Raw genomic sequence first — 21,403 nt, 5'->3', positions numbered from 1 at the left:
CATTATAGGCAAGCACAGAATTAGTAACGTCTATTTCAAGACAGTATTTTCTACATGAAAGCAGCTACTTAAAATATGACATCAAGTTTCAGCAGAAGGTTTTGGTAATTAATACCATGAAAGTATTGACACATTACAAAGAGAGCAAGAAGGAAGTCAATATATTCTTCCCCAAGAGAAGACCATTATACCTACATTACTCCATCACTCCTGACAGCTATTTCTCTCATCTGTTCTTAAAAGCTGATTACAATTCTACAGCACTCCCAGGTATTCCACTTCTCTGCTTTGCTATTCAGAGGCAGTAAATGTTTCAAGTGTTTAAGCTGTATCCCTTTGGTTCCAATTTAAACACATTATGTCTTGCTTTAGACGCCAATAACACAGATAACACTTTTATTTTCTACTCATGGCAGATGTTCTACATAAAGACTTTTGTGACCACTTCGCAGACTGACCTTCTCTAAACAACCCCAGCTTGGTAAATATTTTTCTATAGATCTTGTCAAGTTTTCAAAGCTGCTGACAGTTGCCATTTGTTCTCCAGCTGATCCATTTCAACACACAGAAGTCAAACCTAAAGGCAGCACTGCAGTATAAAGCCTTTTAAGTTCTATGTGGGGTAGAATTATGTTGCATGCCTTGTAGCTCAAACATCAGCATCCCAGCATGATGTAGCACTTCTTCCCAGCTTCTTTCCTCTCAACAGCATCACATCAGGAAACCTTTCTACCTCTCAGATCCTGTTCTGCAAACTCATGCCTATCCAGTTATTTTGCATCTAAAAAGAGGAGCATTTTCTGTTAAATAAGAAGTCTCCAGCTTGTCCTGCTTTACTTAGGATATTTCTCCAGGTTGTCAGAATGATTTTGAAACCCCATATTGTTCTTCAACATACTTGCATTTTCTCAGTTTACAACTGAGAAAACTCAGTTGTTTGCTGTAAACTGAATAAATATCATCTATTCCATCATCTAGGTCACTAATGAAAAACAGTGACTAAAGCCAGTCATCTAGGTTTCTTACACCTGCAGCCCACTGTAATCTCCAGCTCAGGGTTTCTAGCCTACATGCAACATAGCAAAAGGTTCTCAAAAGTGACAGTGGTCTCAAGGACATATCCACATGTGGATGTAGAACACTCCTGGTTTAATCTTATTTCCATCACATGCTGTGTTGAAGTAGGATGTGTGTCTAGCCACCTGATTGCAAAACAGTACCATGTAGCAGATAGGAAAAAACCATTCCCAGTAGCTATGCTCCCTGCACAACCTTTACAAAAGTACATTGAAGTTTTTCCATTCAGGCTAGAAGAGCAAGAATGTGCTTGTTCCCAGTGGCATACTCAGCCCCATGTTAGAGACAGGTGGGACAGCATGTTTGTCTCAAAGGCTATGCTTGCCTTCACTCCCTAGAGGCATGACCCTACTAAACATTCATGAGTGAAGCCACCGGGCTATGAGGAAATGTGATTATATGGAATTACACTGCCTTTTGCACTGTGGCAACCAACACATGACAAATATAAAGTTAAGTGATTCCCAAAACCTGGGTCAGCCTTTTTAGCACTGTCACTCATCTGCCCTTTAGCAGTTATCTGCCATTCCTTTCAGGCAAGCATGGCAACATTATGGATACACTATCCCCAGTACTGTTTCTGATCTTTTCACATGCCTACCTGAGCTGCCACAATACACCTCAGGAAACTTCACAGGTCTAAGCTTGACTGGCTTGCTAGGAAAAATCAGAGAAGCAGAAATGCTACAACATTTGGGAGAAAGGACAGAGATGGCATGGAGGAAGAGCTCATGCATGGTAGAAATTATGCTCATGGCACGTTAGCTGCTGGCATGACACGGGGAGCAAAGACTTGTTAAAGACTAAACAGGCAGAATGGGCTGATTAGCCCTTGCTGAACAGAAAGGTATCCTGCCAAAGCAGCATTTTGATTCTCTAAACCTCCAAGAGCAGAGCTCTGTCTTGCTGCTGCCCATCCCTCCCTTTCCGTCTCAGCCTGCAACAGAGGCCATCCATCCTCCTGCTGCCCACACTTTTGGCTGAAGTAACCTACTTGGTTTCTGCAGTCTCTAGTCTCACAGTGAACTATCAAGCCCTCCCCACATACTACTCATGCTCCCTGTCCCTCATATTAGTCTCAAGAGCCATCATTCATCTTCCCATACACAAAGTAGCTGGCAACCTGGTTCTTGGCATGCCTATCCTCATATGGAAACTATATTCACAAAGCAAAGTCCTGCAAGCTTAAACCTGTCTCAGGATCTCAGGGCCATATCTCTACTGCACTATCCCAGAGAACACACTTGAAAGAAAGGTGTTTGGGTTTAGGCAAGGGCTGAAAAAGCAAAAAGATGGAAAACCTCCAGCAAAACAGAAGTGTGTCAAGAACTGCATTAATACAAAAAAACTTTGCAAGAGGGGTTAACATGACCCACAACTCCCATGCAGAGAGAGAGGCAGATACTAGGACAGAGGGAATTCAACATGACCCAGAAGTTTTAAGCAGAGACAGAAGCAGTGGTAGAGGCAAAAATAGCCACGGCCACAAACATTATGCAGAATGTTCACAAAGAACTAATGAACATGAAACAGCCAACCCAGCCTAACTATAGAGCAGACATCACTCCCAGACAGCGAAAACAGGCGCCCTGACAGTCAGCCCAGGGTGCCTCCTGCTGCCACACTGCACTCTGGTTGCTTTGAAACATAAAAGTCCAAGACCACGGACACATATTCCAGCACAGGAATCTCCTTTGTACAAAGGAGATTTTTTTTTTTTTTTGCACATGCATGAATTTTATTTTCTAGCTTGATGCTGTTCAGCATTTCCATCAGTGATAAGGAAATTAGATTTAAAATCACTGCTGAAAGTTCAAAGGTGAAACACTGAACACATGTAAAACATTGAGGATGATGAGGTTGGCCCACACAAAACAATCTGGATCTCTTGGTAATCTGTGCTCCTTTAAACAAAAATGCATTTCAATGACAAATGCAATGTTAAGCATCTAGAAACTTAAGAGTCTCGCTCTCTCATTGTATTGCTGTGAGAAAAGGTGGCAATAGTAACAAAAGCTATAAAAGGGAGACAGAATTTTAGATCTACCCGTAGCATGAGCAAAATACCATAAAATCAGAGTTGCAGGGAAAAAATATCCCCCTCAATGACAGCAGTATGAAAAACCTTGAAAGTTAAGGACTTGAATCTACTTTGTCAGAAAGACAAAAATGTGGTTATTGAGCATCATACAGTATACTGACTATAAACACATTGCCGCCAGAGAGAAAATCTGCTAAACGAGCATGTTCTTGTTTAACAGAGAAGCACATACACAAATAGTGCTAGTAACAACACTAAAGCATCTACAACATCTTAAGAGTGAAACACAGGCCATGGAGAATATCCATCTGAGCACAACTTATCCATATTAGAATCAAGAGACTCAGTATCTGGCAACACTAATCTACTCCACTTTCCAAATTTAAGATAATGGTAATCTCCAAATAATTTAAGATGAAAAAGTGACTACTTTTCATGATTAATGCTTTTGTTATTAATTGCAAAGGCACAAGATGAATATACTGAACACAATCATTTGGAAGCTCAAAGTGGACTTTCAGTTTACTTTAAACTCAGATGAACCTGAAGAAATGAGTGGATAAAATGGAAAATGAAATTAAATGGAAGAAATAAATAGATGCTTCTACTTTCAGAGTTCTAAAGCATCTGACCTTCTCAACTCCACCCACAGCTTCCACTCCTTCAAAGAAAGTCCTCTGGTTTTGGTGTACAGTTTAACAGTACTGTGTTATTTGTTGATACTAAAAGTTATTCGCAACTGTGATACCAAAAAAGGCTTTTTTTTTTTGTACTCTGCCTGAAAAGCCCTAAACATGGATGCAACTGAACCAACAGAAGAAAGTTACTCTTTTTCAACCGCAATTTATACCAGCAAACTAAGTCCACTGCTCTAACACATGGGTAAAGAGTGATAAAAGAATATGATACATATGTAATCAAAGTGGGTTTCATGAACAGGTGATATAGCATAAGCCGCATCCACAGTACAGACTGCATCACCCAAGCTATCCAAAAAGGGTTAGAAACAAAAAGGGTTAAGCTCCTCTCAGTCCTGGCTCACAAGCCTTCTTGCTTACATCTTATGCTCCCTCTGCTTCCTGCTAAAAATCAGCTTTCTGGGGGTAATCTTGCCACACATCCCTTTTCCATACACATCAAGTTCCTTAAAGTGCCATCATACTGACTATTCTACCAGCACGTACTAATTTACAGTAAAAATTCCTGTCAATAGAAGATATGTGAGCCACTGATACAGAGGCTAATACTCTGAAGAACAAACTCACCTAAATCTGTATACTTTCAGCCTAACAATAATACTTATCAAAGGGTCAACTTTTTCACTTATTAAAGGTCACCTTTTTTACCTCACTTCTACACAAATATAAACAGCAACGCAGCAAAATATATACAGAAGAGAGATACAGCAATATAGATTTCCCATCCAACCCTTGTTTCATAGTGTGAGGAACTTATTGCTCAGATTTATGTGTAACTGTTGATACATGCTCTGCAGAATTCTCTCAAAGCATTAGTTTTTCTCCAGTAATAGTTACAATGGGATATTGCACACTATTACAACTTTATGCACTCAAACCCTCTCAATGATTACCAAACCACAGAGCTAGTGGGCTTTCAGAAAAAAAATTCCAAACTAGCTTTAAAACTTTTTCATAAGTAATACAAATTTTCAGTAATCTCAGTATCTCAAGACTGCATTTTGAATAGCTTTTATAGTTAAGATGGAAAATATTTTATTTCTCCAAAACCTAGTATTATTTATAGTGATCCGTATGAAATTGCTTAGGTAATATTTTTCAACACTAGTCACCATTTTTCCAGAACTTAAATTAGCTTGTCTTCAGTTATAATGAATGAAATCTGAATTCTGTGTTTTGCAAATGATATATCACAATACAAGCACTTTCAGCACCATAATGACCTTCTGCAAAAAAACATTCAATGAATAAAAGCAAGCAAGCTGAATGCATAAGCATGCACACAGGTCCTGAAACATAAATACATAAGACAAAGGAAGTAGAAATACTTTTTACATGTTTTAGGGAACTTGGGAGGCTTTTGTTTTTGTTATTTTTCAATTCTTCAGTTACTCAAAATTAATTTCCTTGACAGTTGTGTCCTTCAAGCTACAAAGAAGTCTCAGCAACTAGAGAGATAAAACTCAGAGGCTACTGTTGGCAGAGAGTTAGGCTTGTATAATCAACTTGTTTCACTTTCGAGGTTTCCTTTGGGTGCTCTCGCAACAAATCTAAGTATTTCTTTTATAATGGGGCATCTCTAGGCAGAGACTGTAAGCATACATATATATGTGCACCCAGAAATCATCAAGTAAATTCTAGTTTTGTTTACCTACTTGACACTGCCTCGGAGTTTTTCAATGTTTTTTCTTAAGTATGCTTGTCATTTTTAACTATGGTTGTCATGTCATCCTGAATGTAGTCACCAAACATATGAAGGAAAAGATGGTTATAGGGGAAGTCAACATGGATTCACCAAGAGGAAATGTTGTTTGACCGAATTGACAGCCAAGGGCATAACTGGCTGGCTAGAAGACGGGAGAGCAGCAGATGTCATCTACCTTGACTTCAGCAAGGCTTTTGACACTGTCTCCCATAACATCCTCATCAGAAAGCTCAGGCAGTGTGGCTTGGATGAATGGACAGTGAGGTGGATCGAGAGCTGGCTGAATGACAGAGCCCAGAGGGTGGTGATCAATGGCACAGAATCGAGTTGGAGGCCTGTGGCCAGTGGAGTTCCACAGGAATTGGTTCTGGGGCCAGTCTTGTTCAACATCTTCATCAACGACCTGGATGATGGGACAGAGGGTACCCTCAGCAAGTTCCCTGATGACACCTAAATTGGGAGGACTGGCAGAATCACCAGAAGGTTGTTCTGTCATTCAGTGGGATCTCGACCAGCTTGAGAGTTGGGCAGAGAGGAACCTCATGAAGTTCAACAAGAGCAAGTGCAGAGTCCTGCACCTGGGGAGGAACAACCCCGTGCACCAGTACAGGCTGGGGACTGACCTGACGGAGAGCAGCTCTACAGAGAGAGACCTGGGAGTCCTGGTTGATAATAAACTAACCATGAGCCAGCAATGTGCCCTCATGGCCAAGAAGGCCAATGGTATCCTGGGATGCATCAAGAAGAGTGTGGCCAGCAGGTCAAGGGGGGTTCTTCTCCCCCTCTACTCTGTCCTGGTGAGGCCTCATCTGGAGTCCTGTGTCCAGTTCTGGGCTCCTCAGCTCAAGAGCGACAGAGAACTTCTGGAGAGAGGCCGGTGCAGGGCCACCAAGATGATCAGGGGACTGGAACATCTTCCTTATGAGGAAAGGCTGCGGGAACTGGGGCTGTTTAGTCTAGAGAAGAGGAGACTGAAGAGGGTATCTAAATAGTATCTATGAATATCTATACAGTGGATGTCAGGAGGTTGGGGCATCTCTTTTTTCTGTTTTATCTAGCAACAGGACAAGGGGTAATGGGATAAAGCTGGAACACAAGAAGCTCCACTTAAACACAAGTGAAATCTACTTTCCTGTTCAGGTGAAGGAGCCCTGGCACAGGCTGCCCAGAGGGGTTGTGGAGTCTCCTTCCTTGGAGGTCTTTAAGACCAACCTGGATACGTTCCTGTGTGACCTGATCTAGGTGAACCTGCTTCTGCAGGGGGGTTGGACTGGATGATCTCTTAAAGGTCCCTTCCAACCCCTACCATTCTATGATTTCATGATTTCGTAATTCTATTCTACTCAATTTCCACTTTTCTTCTGAGGTTAACCAATAGTCCATATTTGTTATAGATAAAAACTTTCTTTCAAAAGTGTTATTAACATTCTTGGAACTTACATAATTAAGCCCCTAAGCAGTGGTTTTAACTACTGTTACTCTTGTATTCTTGGCTGGTCACACTCTTAAGTTGCTTTTTTCCAACACTATCAACTGCTTCGCTGCAACGCATAAATGAGTTCTATGAAAATTCTGTGGCCAACTTTGACATTTCCACAGGTGCAAATAGGTTATATAATTGATGGAACTGAACAAGAGTCCGTATTTTATAATTACTGAAATTAGTTTCAGAAATGTCAAGAGTAAGACAGATGCAGCAGGAATAAATACATAAAAGTTATCAAGCTCTGCATTAAACGGAAATTGACAGGATATAAGAGAAGAAAAAAGAAAGGAAAAAGAAAAAAAGAAACAGAATTCATTTAGTTTGGAAAAGTCAGGTACTTTACTTCTGATGCCTAGATGGGTTGTGGAGTCTCCATCCTTGGAGACATTCAAAACCTGCATGGATGAGTTCCTGTGTGACCTACTCTATGTGGTCCTGCTCTGGCAGGGATGTTGGACTAGATGATCTTTTGAGGTCTCTTCTGTAAAGTAAGAAGGGACCTCCTCTGCCTACTCGGTTGCTTATTTTTAAGTATTACTGTTTCTGAAGGCTCCTTTTGCCCTCACAGAAGTCCACTGTTAAATCATTTTCAGGAGAAGGGCATTTTAAACCAGAATGTATCTACTCAAAGCTAAAGGAAACTTTCCTGCCACAACCTTCGAGTTCATGCCCACTCCGTTGTTCTTGTTTTGCTGTATGCTATGGGTATGGGAAGCAAACAAAAGATAAGGATAGTGGTGTGCTATATTCTGCAATGGAAACTCACCTGGTTAATATAAAACATACACTGAGAGATCTTCTCTGGTAACTCAGCTAGATACACTCCAAATGTGTAAAGGATATGGATTTTTGGATACTATCAGGCACTTCAGTTGATGATCTACATACTTCATGCACAAATGTTAGCAACACTTAACTGATCAAATTAAATCAGTATTTCTGGATCTGGCTTAACATTAAACACAAATGTCTCCCTTCATATTCAGAACTGTTTGGTGAAAATAAAAATATCAATAAAAATATCATAACAACACATCCACCCCTGTAGCAGCCATATGTAGAAATACACTTTGATAAAACTTTCTGATAGAGTTGCAAAGAGGGACAGTAACAGCCATGCAGGTTTACAACCATACTAAGGTTATACAAAGTCAGTTTTGCTGCTGGAGACAGCCCTAGGGAGAGCTCACAGCCATCCATTCTGTCTCCACGCCACCACACCTTGCTGCCCGCACGCTGCTTTTGCAGTTGGACAGACAAACACATCGAAGAACTTGTGTGAAGTCAGTTGCTACTTGGATCAGTTCTGCCTGCAACCACAAAATCATTTGTGCCAGCACAGCTAGGACAGGGCTCTGAGGATGGAAAAGATCACTTTTTTCCAACCAGCACCCCACACCTCCATTTATGCCAGCTATGCCTACTTTCCATCCACTCTAGATTCTTTCTTGACCTCTGCCACCAGTATGCCCTTAATCTTTAATCTATTGCAAAACTAGGAAAGAGTTTTGTGTCACAAAAAGCAAGGAAGCTGTTGGTTTCCAGAGAAGTCTTTGTATTTTGACTGAGCAGTGATGACATAAATAGGTCAGTGAAAACATAGAGCATGTTTTTTAACTGGAGCCAGTTGAGCTTGTAAGTTGACAAACTCAGAGCTAGATCAAAAGGTCAGCTACTAGGTTGAACAGCTTCATACATGGCAAGATTGTATATGCCTGATGGCACAATCAGGGTACCCCCAGCAAATGAACAGCAGATGAGGTTCAACAAGGAAACGAACACTGATGACTTGCAGCACGTAACATGATGTGTTGGAACAGAAGCCACAGTTAATGAATTTGGCATAACAGCTACTGAAAAGGTAGATTTCCCTGCTCATGGTTTTGCTGGCAGTAAGCCAGCATCACCCTCTTTCACTGCGTATCTGATTAGCTTGATAAAAAAATCCAAGTACCACTTCTGGCAAGTTGAGAACATAGCAAGGCAAGTTCAAGAGCTCTGTTTGGTTCAGCAGAATAGGTAGGGAAAGGTTGATATTCCATATCAGTCAAATATCACTTCTTTTCAAATGACTATTACTTAGTATGCTTCCTTAGTATGCCAAGCACCCAACCTTCCAAAGAGCTCCTTTCAAAGAGACTTAGAAGCCTCCTTTATGTTGTCATAGAAAATATATTTTTTAATTAGCTGCATTTATATCTGGCAAACAACTCTCTATGGTCCACCTGGTAGCCAGTCTAAAATAGGTACAAAAATAAGGAAACAGGTATAAAAGAAAGTATTAATACTTTGCACACTAGCTCTTTTTGAAACATACACATTGGCTCTATAGCTCCACAGGAAAACCCAATATGCCTACCTGGAGCCATTTAGGACCTCTAGATGTTTACAGCAATAAAAAATCAGGACTTCTCACATTTTGAAATTGTCTTCATATTAACATGCATATACTATACAAATAAAGCAGTCAACATCTCCCCCCACACAATCCGTGATGCTACAGCCCTCACTAACCTCAGCACTGTACGCCCTGTTAACTAAGACACCAGTATTAAAGATATTTCAAAATACCATCTGTAGAATACTAAGCACTTTAATAACTAGAAATGATTATGCTGACAAGGGGTTATTCCTTCACCATACTTTAATAAAATCTCAGCAGCATCACAGAATGTGCACTTGCATCTCAGTGATCAGCTATAAAAGCACACATATAAATGCAAGTGAGGCAATTGCTCTGCAGCTATTTTTCAAACTTGAAGAAGAATATCTAATAATGTTCAGTGTCAAACATCATAGCAAGAGTAAGCAAGGTCACAGCTACGCAAAAAAAAAAAAAAGAGCCTCAAGAGTCACTTTCTGCTCTAGTTGAAGTCATCAAGAGTTTAGCCATTAACTTCAACAGAGGCAGTCTTTTGCCCACACAACAGCTTCAGGTTAATATAAAGTACCAAGGGCATCAAAAGAAGTCATCAAAATTAATTTTGCTTAACTGTTCTTCTCCCCATAATTGCAATAGTCAAATATTTGACGGAGAATTCAGTTTTACATTTCCTTTACTTTTCCTAAATTATGTGTTTGCCTACTGTTTACTATGAGACTTTTCACGTGTCTGTAGTGGGTCTGGGACGGTAGTGATTTTCCACAGCAGCTCTTACAGTGCTGTGCTTACTGTTGATATCAATATTATGACTACCACTTGCACAGCATCAGGGCTGTCCCTCCAGCATTCCTCCCCCACCTTCACCAATAGCTGTGGGTGGGCATGATCTTGGGAGGGACTATGGCCAGGACAGCTGACCCAGGCTGACCAAGGAGATATTCCATACCATATGACGTCAGCTCAGTAATATAAACTGGGGGAGAGGAGCAGGAAGGGGAGGCGAGATTCATTTCTGGCCTTCCCAAAGCAACCGCTACGCGTACTGCAGCCCTGCTTCTCGGGAGGTGGCCGGACATCGCTGCTGATGGGAAGTAGAGAGTAACAGCTTATCTGCTTCTGCTTTGCTTCCCGCGCGCCCGGCTTTGCTGCTTCTTTATTAAACTGCTTTTATCTCAACCCACGAGACTCCCATCTTATTTTCTCCCCTTCCCTGGTTTGCTGAGGAGGTGGGGGATAAAGTGGTGTGGTGGGCACCTGGCATCCAGCCAGGCTCAAACTACCACAGTGTCAGAATCTAAAACAAGAAAGTCTTTCCCAAGTCATCAGATGTCCTTCGAAATTCAGACTTCTGGTATGCTGTTTAAGTCAGAACAACAGAGCACTTAACTGCACCATCTTGGCAAATCAGTCTCAGTTATTCACATACCTAAGCCTGCTATTATCGAAACCTACAACAGCATTATCGAGCTGAAAAAAAAAATAGAAAAACAAAACCAAATAACTGTCCTTTAGTGCAAGGGCTTAGGATTTTATTCAAGTGCTGTCATATTAACAGAAGCTTATTCAAGTACAGTGACTCTAAAGTCCTAAGGTACTTTTTTAAAGGAATAGTATATGAACAGTTATTTTCTTAAGATATTTTGCTATGTTTCTCATCCCAGAGAGAGATTTCTCAATAAATCACTAATCAAGAACAAGAAATAAAACAGATATAAGTAAATATACAAGATTTAAAACCAAACAGCCCAAAAACACTAGAAAAACAAAACCAAGGCACAGAAATCTGTGTAAAGCACAACTAAACCATAGTACTTGAGTTCGTATTACTCCAACTCGGTAATGACTTGTACAAGATTATACAGTCTTCCTCTCACCAAAACAGTAGCTTAAGAACACTACACACTATACTTCACTAGAGCTCATCAGTTCTTTGTTCGCACCTTTCCATCCACAGGTCTGATCCCAAAATCTTATAAGGAAACAGTTTTACTTACGTATCACGTTTCATTCACAAAGAAACCAAATTTCTTCCTTGATTTTTAACATGAGAAATCTTCAATACAAAACATAAGCTTTCACATAAGAACTTGTTGCATTGAAAATCCCTCACAATAACTCCTCTAGGAGAGTGGGCATAAAAAAAAGGTCCTTGCACAACCCAGAGGTTTTAATCTACTATATTTAATTATTTGTATATATTTTAAGGAAGATCAACTGCTACATTTAACCTTAAGTGCCCTGAAAATAAAACCAGGCTACTGAAAAATTGCCAAACCACGTACTATACCATGAGCACAACACAAGAAAACTTCATATACTTACAAACTTCCTCTTCTTGGAAGGCTCAACTCCTTCTGTAACGAGAAAAAAGTTACACTGTATTAGGAATAAAACATTTTAATCATAAGTGGCCTTTTTAAGACAAATACAGTAGTCCTACTATCCCACCAGTAGCAGATAGAGAGAAGTGATTGAATAGTAGTGCATCTGGAGTACAATAAAAGATTAAATGGATTTTATACGCACCATCTTTTATTTGTTATCTTCCATTCTTATTTATCATTTTAACATTAGCAATGAGACAAGTCTAGGCCATTTTGTAGCTGTAATATTGAAATATTTCAAGTAACAGATGGATGTCACAGAAAATCCTTACAGAGTTATGAGGCATTTGAAGTAGTATTAAAATTTGTAAGAGTCCTTAACAAAGATACAGTAAGTTCCAGCATCCATCACTTCCAAAAGTTCTAATAATAGGATCAAGACCTAAGTAGACAATCATTGCCACCAATCTTTCTATAGTATGTTTGTTAACCTAAAAAGATCAAGTATATAGTATAATAAAATTTATTACAATCCTTTACAATGCATTAGCATAACCCCAGAACTGCTATTGTATGGATTTTTTTACAACTTCTGATGAGAACAATTAACCTACTGCCCACAGGTCTGACGAGACAGTATGCTAGCCAAATGGAAACTGCAAGCAAACACTTTACTAGTATTTTAGTAAGTTTTACCCATCAGAAATAAGCATAATATACCCACAAGTATATTATCTTGTATTGCATAAATCATAGAATAGTTGATGCTGGAAAAGACCTCTGGAGATCCTCTGATAACCAATCAAAGCAGGTTACTCAAGACAGCATCCAGTTAGGTTTTGAACATCTGCAAAGATGAAGACTCCACAACCTCTCCGACCAATCTGTTCCAGTCTTCAACTACCCTGCCTTTTTCCCATTTCACGAACTTATTTTATGAATGCTACATTAGTTAAGTCCACATTTAAACACACGGAAAACTTGCCTGACAGAAGAGACATTTAAAGATGGCAAATGTCACCACAGACAGGGTTGCATTTGAGAATGATTCAAGTTGTATGGACAGAAGTCTTTAGTCACTCAGTTAACATTATTTTACGTTTACTTTCAATATCCTCATGAAAGGTTGTTTTAAAGTATATAATAGACACTCAGTTTCCATTCCAGAAGTTATCAAAGAGAATAATTACAAAATTCTCCTTTGAAAGTAAACACATATATACAGGCATGCTGTGTATGTGTGCACACTTGTATTTACTTCATATAACACACAAAGTTACAAAGTTATTGACCTGAAAATGCAATTGGAAATGCAACTGAATAGATAAAAATAGTTAAGACAAGCACCTTAGAAAAGGCCATAAAGGAAAAAATAATTGCATATTCTTTAGAGACTTTTAAATGGTGTGCAGTAAATACAGCTCAGGCTGCTGAGTAAATGATAAGGACTAAAATATTGAGTAGCTGCTCAATTCCTGAGCACCACCCATCCTGTTCACTGAATGAGCCAGGAAAAAATAGTGTGAAACAATATAATTAGAGATCATAAAACAAATGCATAGGGGAGCAGAATTAGGGGCTTTGGTAACAAATTCTGGCACTTCCTAGGAAGTTCCAGCAACTGTTCAGAATTTGCAATTTAAAACAACATCTTTTACCATAACATGTGCTTACATACAAAAGAACAGATAAGTTACACCTGCATACAATATTGCATTATGAAGCTGAGTAATTCCTCTAAATTTAAAATGTCACATTCATAATGAACAAAATGTAACTGCAATTTATAACTCCCGTACTTCCCTTTGTATGTGTTTTTTCTTTGATATTTACAATGCTATTGTGTTCTATTTCTAACCTAAAACTTTACTTGAAATTCTAGGTATTATCATACTCTAACAGACAATGCTTCCAGAAAAAAATGTCAAAACGTGTTAAGCAAGAATTGTACTTGGTTTTGCACCACATTTAACAGAGTTGCAACACATACTTTAAATTTGTTTGGGCTTTTTTTTTAATCAGACTGTTTTGATTATTGTTTATCATCGCAACAGCACAGCAAATGACAGACATACCTTTCTGTAGACAACGTCCCACTAATCTACTGGCCCACTTTATGTGTTCTGTCCTGAAGCACTACTCCTGACTACAGAATAAGGTTCCATAAGAAATAACTCACTAACAACTTGCTGGTAAAGATGTCAAGAACTGGAAAGATCTCCTCATACAAAGTAAAATATGAAACTAAACCTCAGGTATGTAATTCATATAGGAATATTTACAAAATATTGCAAATAAAGCATTTCCAAGGCTGTATTTTAAAATAGTACACACATAAACAAACAAAACAAGGAATGAAAATATCCTTTCTGGATACTATCTGTATCCTCATTTTTCCTGTGTATCACACAGCACTGATGTTAAAAAGCAAGGTCCTTTTCCTCAAGCTTCTCCAGCTTGACTATCTCCAAACATACTCCACATCTGGGTCTACACAAAACAGGTGGGAAAAGTGTAAACATGCTCTACATGGGGCTAGCCTAGAGCTTAGCTAAAACATTTCCCAAACATAAAACATTTCCATAACATAAAAACCATTCCTACCTTTCAAATCTGAAAGACACAGTTTTACTCAGTTTCTCCCAGCTGTTTTACTCATAGCCACTGAGAAGAGGGAAGCACTGAATAATAAGGTAACAAAAATCACTCTGCTCTTCAGGCTTGCAACATTGCAGCTCAGATCTCACACTGCAAATGACCTGTAATGACTTCACAGTTTTCTCAGTATACAGTATACAGCTTTCTTTCTAAATTTCTCAATAAAACAGACTCAAAAGACTAGCTGTCCTAGTTCCACTGCACAGTATCCAACATATAACGGACTGCTACAGGTAAAAAATTAGTGGTGTCATGACTTTCAGGTCACATACTTATCAGGCAAGCCCCTGGAGTATTAAAAAAAGATTCCTTCACTGTCACTCTCCATGGTTATCAGATGCCAGCTCCGCCTCACAGGACACTATGCTCTTTTGCCCTTACCCTATGTGGAATCCTCCTCTGGCTTGTTAGTTCAAGTTGAGCTGCATTTAGGGCTGTTTCATTCCACTGCAGTAACGTGTGTTACTAGACCAGACACTCTTTCCTTTGAGAACATTTGTGCCTCAAAAACCATGATGTGACAACATAATAAACCTTGCCTCAGTTTTAAGAAATCTGTGCAAGCTGTGCTGAATCACTGTGATGTGGCACTAAGATCCATGTGTACTGAATTTAATCCTAGACATCATTAATCAGTTCAAATTCCATACTCTATGCAATAACATAGTTTTACAAGCACAGGTGCTTTTTTATTTTTTCAGTAATTATGATTCTTTCTCTGGTCCTACACATGTATAAGACACTTCAGTATGGCCAAGTTCAGCCAGTGCACCACAGTGAAGATATTCAACCTTGTAAAAAGAACCATACTGACTGAATAAAGCACACTGAACACTCTGGGTCTAAGTCTTCATCCTACTAACTAGAAACCTCGTTTAAATAAGAGAAATATATTAAAAGGTTTAATTGATAGAGGTGACTTAGAAAACACTAACTACATCTCATTTCTTGTCAACATTAATAGCAAATCACAGAAAATTTAAAATATCTAATTTTCTCACTTATATGGAGGAAAATATGCCATTATCTTATTGCTTGTCGCTGAGTTCAACTTTAAAGAATCAATAAAAAGCAGACACATTCACAAGCTGCTAAAGACACTGCAGTGTTGTCAATATAGTTAACTTTAGAACCACAGTAAATTTGCTTCATCTTTCAACAATTTTAATGTTTGAATATTCAAAAAACCTTATCTTTCAGAGTTTTCAGTTGTCCATGAAGTAGCCTGAAAAAATGAATCTTTTAAAACCAGATTTCAGTAATGCATTCTTCAGGTGGGGAGGTGTTATATAAAGAAGATTAATATGTAGAGGTTCTTTGACTATTGTTCCACCCACCCATTACAGGTTGTAAGCAACCAAGGGCTTTCTGATAAGGCATGTCAGATCTTAATACATTGCACTAAGTTAATATTGCAATATTAATACTGTATTAATAACAGTAGGAAATTAAAAAATCAACAATGGCACACAACTCACCTTCTAATAATCTGCTTTGAGAGATGAATTTGAAGGATTTTCTTAAGCACTTACTATGTTTTTGCTGAAGAAAAGTTGGTGAGAGCAGATCTTGCATTTGGGTGTGAGAATCAAGAAAAAAAAAGCAGTGCAAGGAACATAGTATTGGTTTGATCTATCAGGGACAGGGATTGTACTGTGTAAAAGCTTTTTACAAGCTAATCTTGACCTCTTTATAAGATTACTGTAGCAAGCCATCATATTAATTCATTCCAAACACCTTCTAAGCAAGACAGTGGCAGGCTATGCTTTTATTTGATTGTTTCCAACTTTGATGACATTCAGTTCTTTAGATTACAAGAGCACATTACCATGAGGCTCAGCTACTTCAAATTCCAGAGTGCTAGGATCTCGCATCAAATGTCCCTCTCCTGCTGTCATTTTGTTTCACTGTCAAAGCTCTCCTTTGTTCTAAGGATAACTACAATGTTTCCTGATTCCAAGAACAGCAAGGCTCTGCTTCAGATATGGTTTTACATCAACCCTAAGGTTGAATTTTAGGAGTGGTTATTGATTTGCAAATTTCCAGTTCAAGACAGGATTAACAGACTTTCAAAAAGGTGCAGAAAGGTGTTGACCTCTTTCTTTGTCAGTCAAGGTGTTCTCACTTGCACCTGTTTTCTTACAAAACAGATATAACTGTAAAGTTTTTCTCTCTTCCAGATGACCCAAGCAACGTCATGTTTGGACTACCTCTTTCTCAGCAGTCCTAGTTTGAACTAGCTTATCTAAGATGCAATTATTTATCTATTTTTCTCAGGAAAATTGTATCAATGTCACTATCACTGGTAATGTAAGTCCCAATCAAGATCACTGTCTGTCCCTTTCCACACTGGCTGCCAGGGATCTAGGCTTTACAGTGCCTTACAATGCCTTACAGTGAAGTCTGATGTTCTGTATTTGAGCTGAAGGCTTTAATATTCTTTTCAGTCATCCAGATGCACCCACCGGTTTATCAGAGTTTTTGCTTAGTGTGTACCCTCATCTACTACATAAAAAATCATTTCCTCACAGGCATTTTCATGAAAGAAAAATGCCACTGGTAAGCTCTGGAAGGTTGTTACTGCTACTCAGAGAAGATTCCATTTGCAGTTCTCCCATGTCATTCACAGAATGCTCCTTAGCACAGAACACAAGGTTTAGCTTCTTTAAAATATTTTTAACTATGTGTTTCAAGGTACAAAGATATTACTCTTCATGGTTACTTACCTGCTCACACTCCTGAACACTAAAAAACCTTTGTAAATAATGAACCACAAATCAGCACAACTACCACAGATTTTAACAGGGGATATGCTGTAAAAGTAAAGAGGTACTTAAGCTCAGATTTAATCAGAAAAGGTCACATTTTGTCTAATTAGATATTCTATGTTCTGTATTATTCATTTTTATCTCCTCAGTTAAAGTCCCTACTTTTGTTACAGGCACTGCTACTGCCGACTGTGTCTTTCAAAGTAGAAGCATACCTGTGTGTCAGCTTTATGGATTCTGAAACATAATGTAAAAGGAAATATTCAGGTGCCTACTTAAAGCTAGGCATTGGAACTACCTTTTCTTTGTGGTTTTTTTTAAAGTAGACAAAGTATCACAACAGTTTCTCCAGAGACAGTAGCAAGACTCTAAATTAATGTGCACAGTCAAAGATATTATCTGAAAAGAGAGGACACTACAGGAGTCGGTCACTTGAAGAAGTTTTTGGTATAATTTCTTTATTTACGTCGGAAAAAGAAAAAAATAATAACCATACTGACTTGGCTAGCAAGAAGAAAGAAAGGAAAAAAATACAAGAACAGTGCTACAAACATACGCTTTATCAGATTAAAATTCATCAACATTGAAAAACAAGGATGAGAAATGGCAACTAAAATAACAAAAAGTGCTTATTGGTATGTCTGATACACAAGAACTGAATCAAAAAAAACACTCAATGGTTCATGGATGTATCAAATCAACCAAAAAAACCCCAAACCTAACACTTTATCAGTAACACACTAGCCAAATGAGAAACAGTAATGCAGTTAAGAATTATTCAGACTATGTTTAATAACATTATCTCTGCTATATCTCAAGTTTTCAGACAAAATCAGTAACGGCAGAACACAGGAACTCAACCTTCTTACAGCAGTAAAGCAGTGGAGCTCATTTGAAGAGTTACTACTGTAATTAGTAAAAAAGGTGAAAACTCTATTGAGAAGCACAAAAGCTTTTGAAAGAGAGCAATTTAACTGTTGCCAACACTAACTCAGTGAATCTTTGTATTAATTTCCTAGTGGTGTGATCTTTACTTTTTTCAAATATTTCCTAGTAAAATATAGCAGAAAAATATTGCTTTAGGTTTTGTTTGTTGCCTACCACGTTACATTCTTAGCTCAACTTCTTGAAAATTAATAAATAACCATGTTTCTTTAACAAAACAGCATGACAATTCTGAATGAAAACTTATGCTCCATTCTGACATATTGGTGTACAGTCTGTTTCACCCCTTGGCAGAGTACCACATCACCGCATGACGAGTGGAGAAAAATCATGGACTCCAAAGTGTTTGAAACACAGTGCACCAAAACTAAACAGATTCCAGCTACCAAGTTCACATAAATATACCCATCTTTAGAGTTTAAGAGTGCTATCATATGTTAAGAGAAAAGGGGGGGGAAAAAAATCACAGAAGACATAAGTGCCAGCTGCTGCTACAACTGTTCAGCTGAACAAACACAATGATACAGTTTACCAGAACTGGAAAATGCTGAATCCACTTTGACTACAGCCAAGGATTTCTCTAGATGCCGTTTGACTGTCCAGGTTCTTTAATCAAAGAGAAACCAATGTTTTTCACATGAGCATACCTACAAAGGATTTGGCTTAGTATTAAAAAAACCCCACTATTAAAAAAAGCAACATCAGAGCACGCAGCAGTCAGCTTTGGCATTTCTTGACAATACAGTTGCTAGAGACTATTATGTCCACAGGAATAAAGTTGTCTTCCTTTTCCCAGCTGCACATCATGTTTTGTATTATACAGTGGTTTGTATTATACAATAAGTATGGTCAGCAGCTGCTGCCAAACTTTGTTGAAAACAGTAACTAGAAGATAAAATTATTAAGTCTGTCTTCAGCATGAAGGAGTCTACATGTGGACTTTGATGGCTGTAGTTTTTGTTAGTCATCTTGCACAGGATGGAAGGGGCTTAAAGAAGTGTGAACATATATACTCTTTCTTTCAGGACTGATTACCACTAGAAAAATACAGCTTTACCTTGACACATTCACAATCATTAGCTGGAAGTGACTGTGTATGCTGAAAGGAAAAGTACACTGGAACTAAGTATTAAGCCACATTAATCAGAGGAACTGAGTCACAAGAGTCTTGCCAAGACATTCTTGTGCCCATAGCATCCACTCTAGAACCTACAGAGCCATACTCTGTAGCTGCTCTTCAGACATATGGATAAAGAGTAGATTTTGGACAGATCAGAAACAAAGGGAATACGTAACTCACTTTTCCCAAAAAAAATACCCCAATATGAGCAGTAGTTGCAAAATCGTACTCTTTTACTTTCAGCAAATGACATAAATATCTCTTTTGCAGAAAAGTGAAAATTCATATTTGCTCTGTTAATGATTTCAGATCTTCTGCCCCTTATGAAATTAAAGTATCTCAAAATTAGAGACTTTGCTGAGTGTTGACATTTTAATTAGTATTTATAAATAAAATTTGATTCGTTTGGCTGACTCCGCAGCTTATTGGTAATATACTCCACTGATGTGGAAGAAAGGTTCAAGTTCTAGGGCAAGAGTCACACTGCAAAAACTGAGACTGCTTGGAGACCAGGAAGGTAAACATTAACCCCACTTCTGAAAAACGCTTAGTTAAAATGAATGTGGTTTTTTTCACTTCAAAACTGTAGTTCTATGATTCTCTCAACAAGCTTAATCTCAATTATTTGTTACAAAGCTCTAAATACCCTGAAAAATCTGAAAGATCCACACTAGTGTCCGCCACTCCAAAAAGGATTACCAATTCTAGCAGAGGAAACCACATTCTCATGATCTTTTGTCTTTGACACTATCATAAACCTTTAGGTTCATGAAAAATTTTTAAGGTGCTCTTCATGGCCCTTCTCAATACATTTCCAACCTTGCCTCCTGTCTGTTTGCCACACTTGCTGCTGAATTATAAAAGGCTACTGTCACTACTTCTCTTCCTGTACAATAGGCAAGAAGACACCCTCATTATCAGCTGTTGCACCAATCCTCAACTACTAGTTAACAGTCCAAAGCACAAAAAACGGTTTCAACCTCTCCAAAGACAATATAGCAAAAACTTCCATGATCTTTCTTCATACTAAGCTGCTCTCTGCTGATGTTATCCAAGTTGCTAATTAACTGCAATCTCAATTTTGAGTATTCACTGCAGGGAATACAGGAGAAAGGTAATTTTTCTTTGGGGATTTGAATGCTCTTTTTAAGTATCCCTTTCCTTATCAGAAAGGGATCAAAACACAAACATTAACAGCTTGCTATCTTTGCTTTCATCCAAAAGTCTCAAAATTTGTGCCACAACGGATATATCTGCAACATTAATTACCAATCTAAAAACTAAGGCAGGCAGGTAGCTGATAGAGGTCCACCTTGAGGCACAACTCAGCTTCTTAGTAGTGACAATTTCACCAGAATAACTCAATATGGAAAAATCCAGAGATTTTTCACTGGAAAAATCCAGGCCACTATGTCTAAGAATTTGTGAATTCTTGACATGAAATAAATCACTGTTTCAGACTAAATAAGGTTTTCAGGTTAAAATTGCAGTGGAAAAGTGATGTTCCTTACCTACAGAAAGCAAAAATGTAAGTGACAAATTCTTTTCTACAATTTATACCATTACTTGGTCTCTCTGTATCTTTGAGTAATAAAGTCAGGTATATTTTATAGTTTTTGTCTGGACTACCAACACTAGGTAAATTGAGATTAAGACCTAGATAATCTCTTGCTTTGTTGTTATTTTATAGCCAATTTCATCCCTTTCCTTGTCCAATATGGCAAATAAATTATTCCAAGTCAAACCACATTAAATCACATCTGCCACTGCATTATGTTTGTGCAAGTATTACATTTTTTTAAATTTCCTTTTACTTTTGACTGATAATCCTATTTAAACTGTCTTAATAAGGTCTAACAGTTTATGTGAAAGTTATTCAAATTTATGCCTCTATCTAGTATGTTTGTCCATAAGTCTCTGTCATGAAATAGCCACTAATTAATGGGATCAACTTTAAAAAGACATAGAGGTTTCTTGTGTAACTATCTCAAACACACTCAAAAAAAGATAAAAAAAGCATTAGGACAAACACTTTCAGTTATGTGCCTTTTCAATATTAAAAAAGTTAAAAGAGTAGCCAACCATAGTTTCTTCTTTATACCTTCTAACTCTTTTTAAGCCACCATGAGGCAACCCAAGCTTTAAGAGTCTGCAATAGAGAATAGTTTAAAAATAGTATAAAAAAAATTCTTCCTAGT

General features: G+C 38.1%; 1 protein-coding gene across 6 annotated transcripts in view; it reads right to left on the bottom strand.

The window, feature by feature from the left end:
* Positions 1 to 21,403, bottom strand: part of MAST4 (microtubule associated serine/threonine kinase family member 4) — a 303,567-nt gene that overhangs the window by 147,053 nt on the left and 135,111 nt on the right. For 5 of the 6 annotated variants that reach the window (XM_062017217.1, XM_062017218.1, XM_062017219.1 and 2 more), the window contains one exon: positions 11,713 to 11,744. The exons of the other annotated variant lie outside the window; for it this stretch is intronic. In XM_062017217.1, coding sequence (XP_061873201.1) covers positions 11,713 to 11,744 — 32 coding nt within the window. The remainder of the gene's footprint in view (positions 1 to 11,712; positions 11,745 to 21,403) is intronic. 6 annotated transcript variants of the gene reach the window in all.

The sequence above is a fragment of the Colius striatus genome, chromosome Z (assembly GCF_028858725.1).
Source record: "Colius striatus isolate bColStr4 chromosome Z, bColStr4.1.hap1, whole genome shotgun sequence".
Classification (NCBI taxonomy): Eukaryota; Metazoa; Chordata; class Aves; order Coliiformes; family Coliidae; genus Colius; species Colius striatus.
This window is presented reverse-complemented; position numbering and strand designations above follow the sequence as displayed.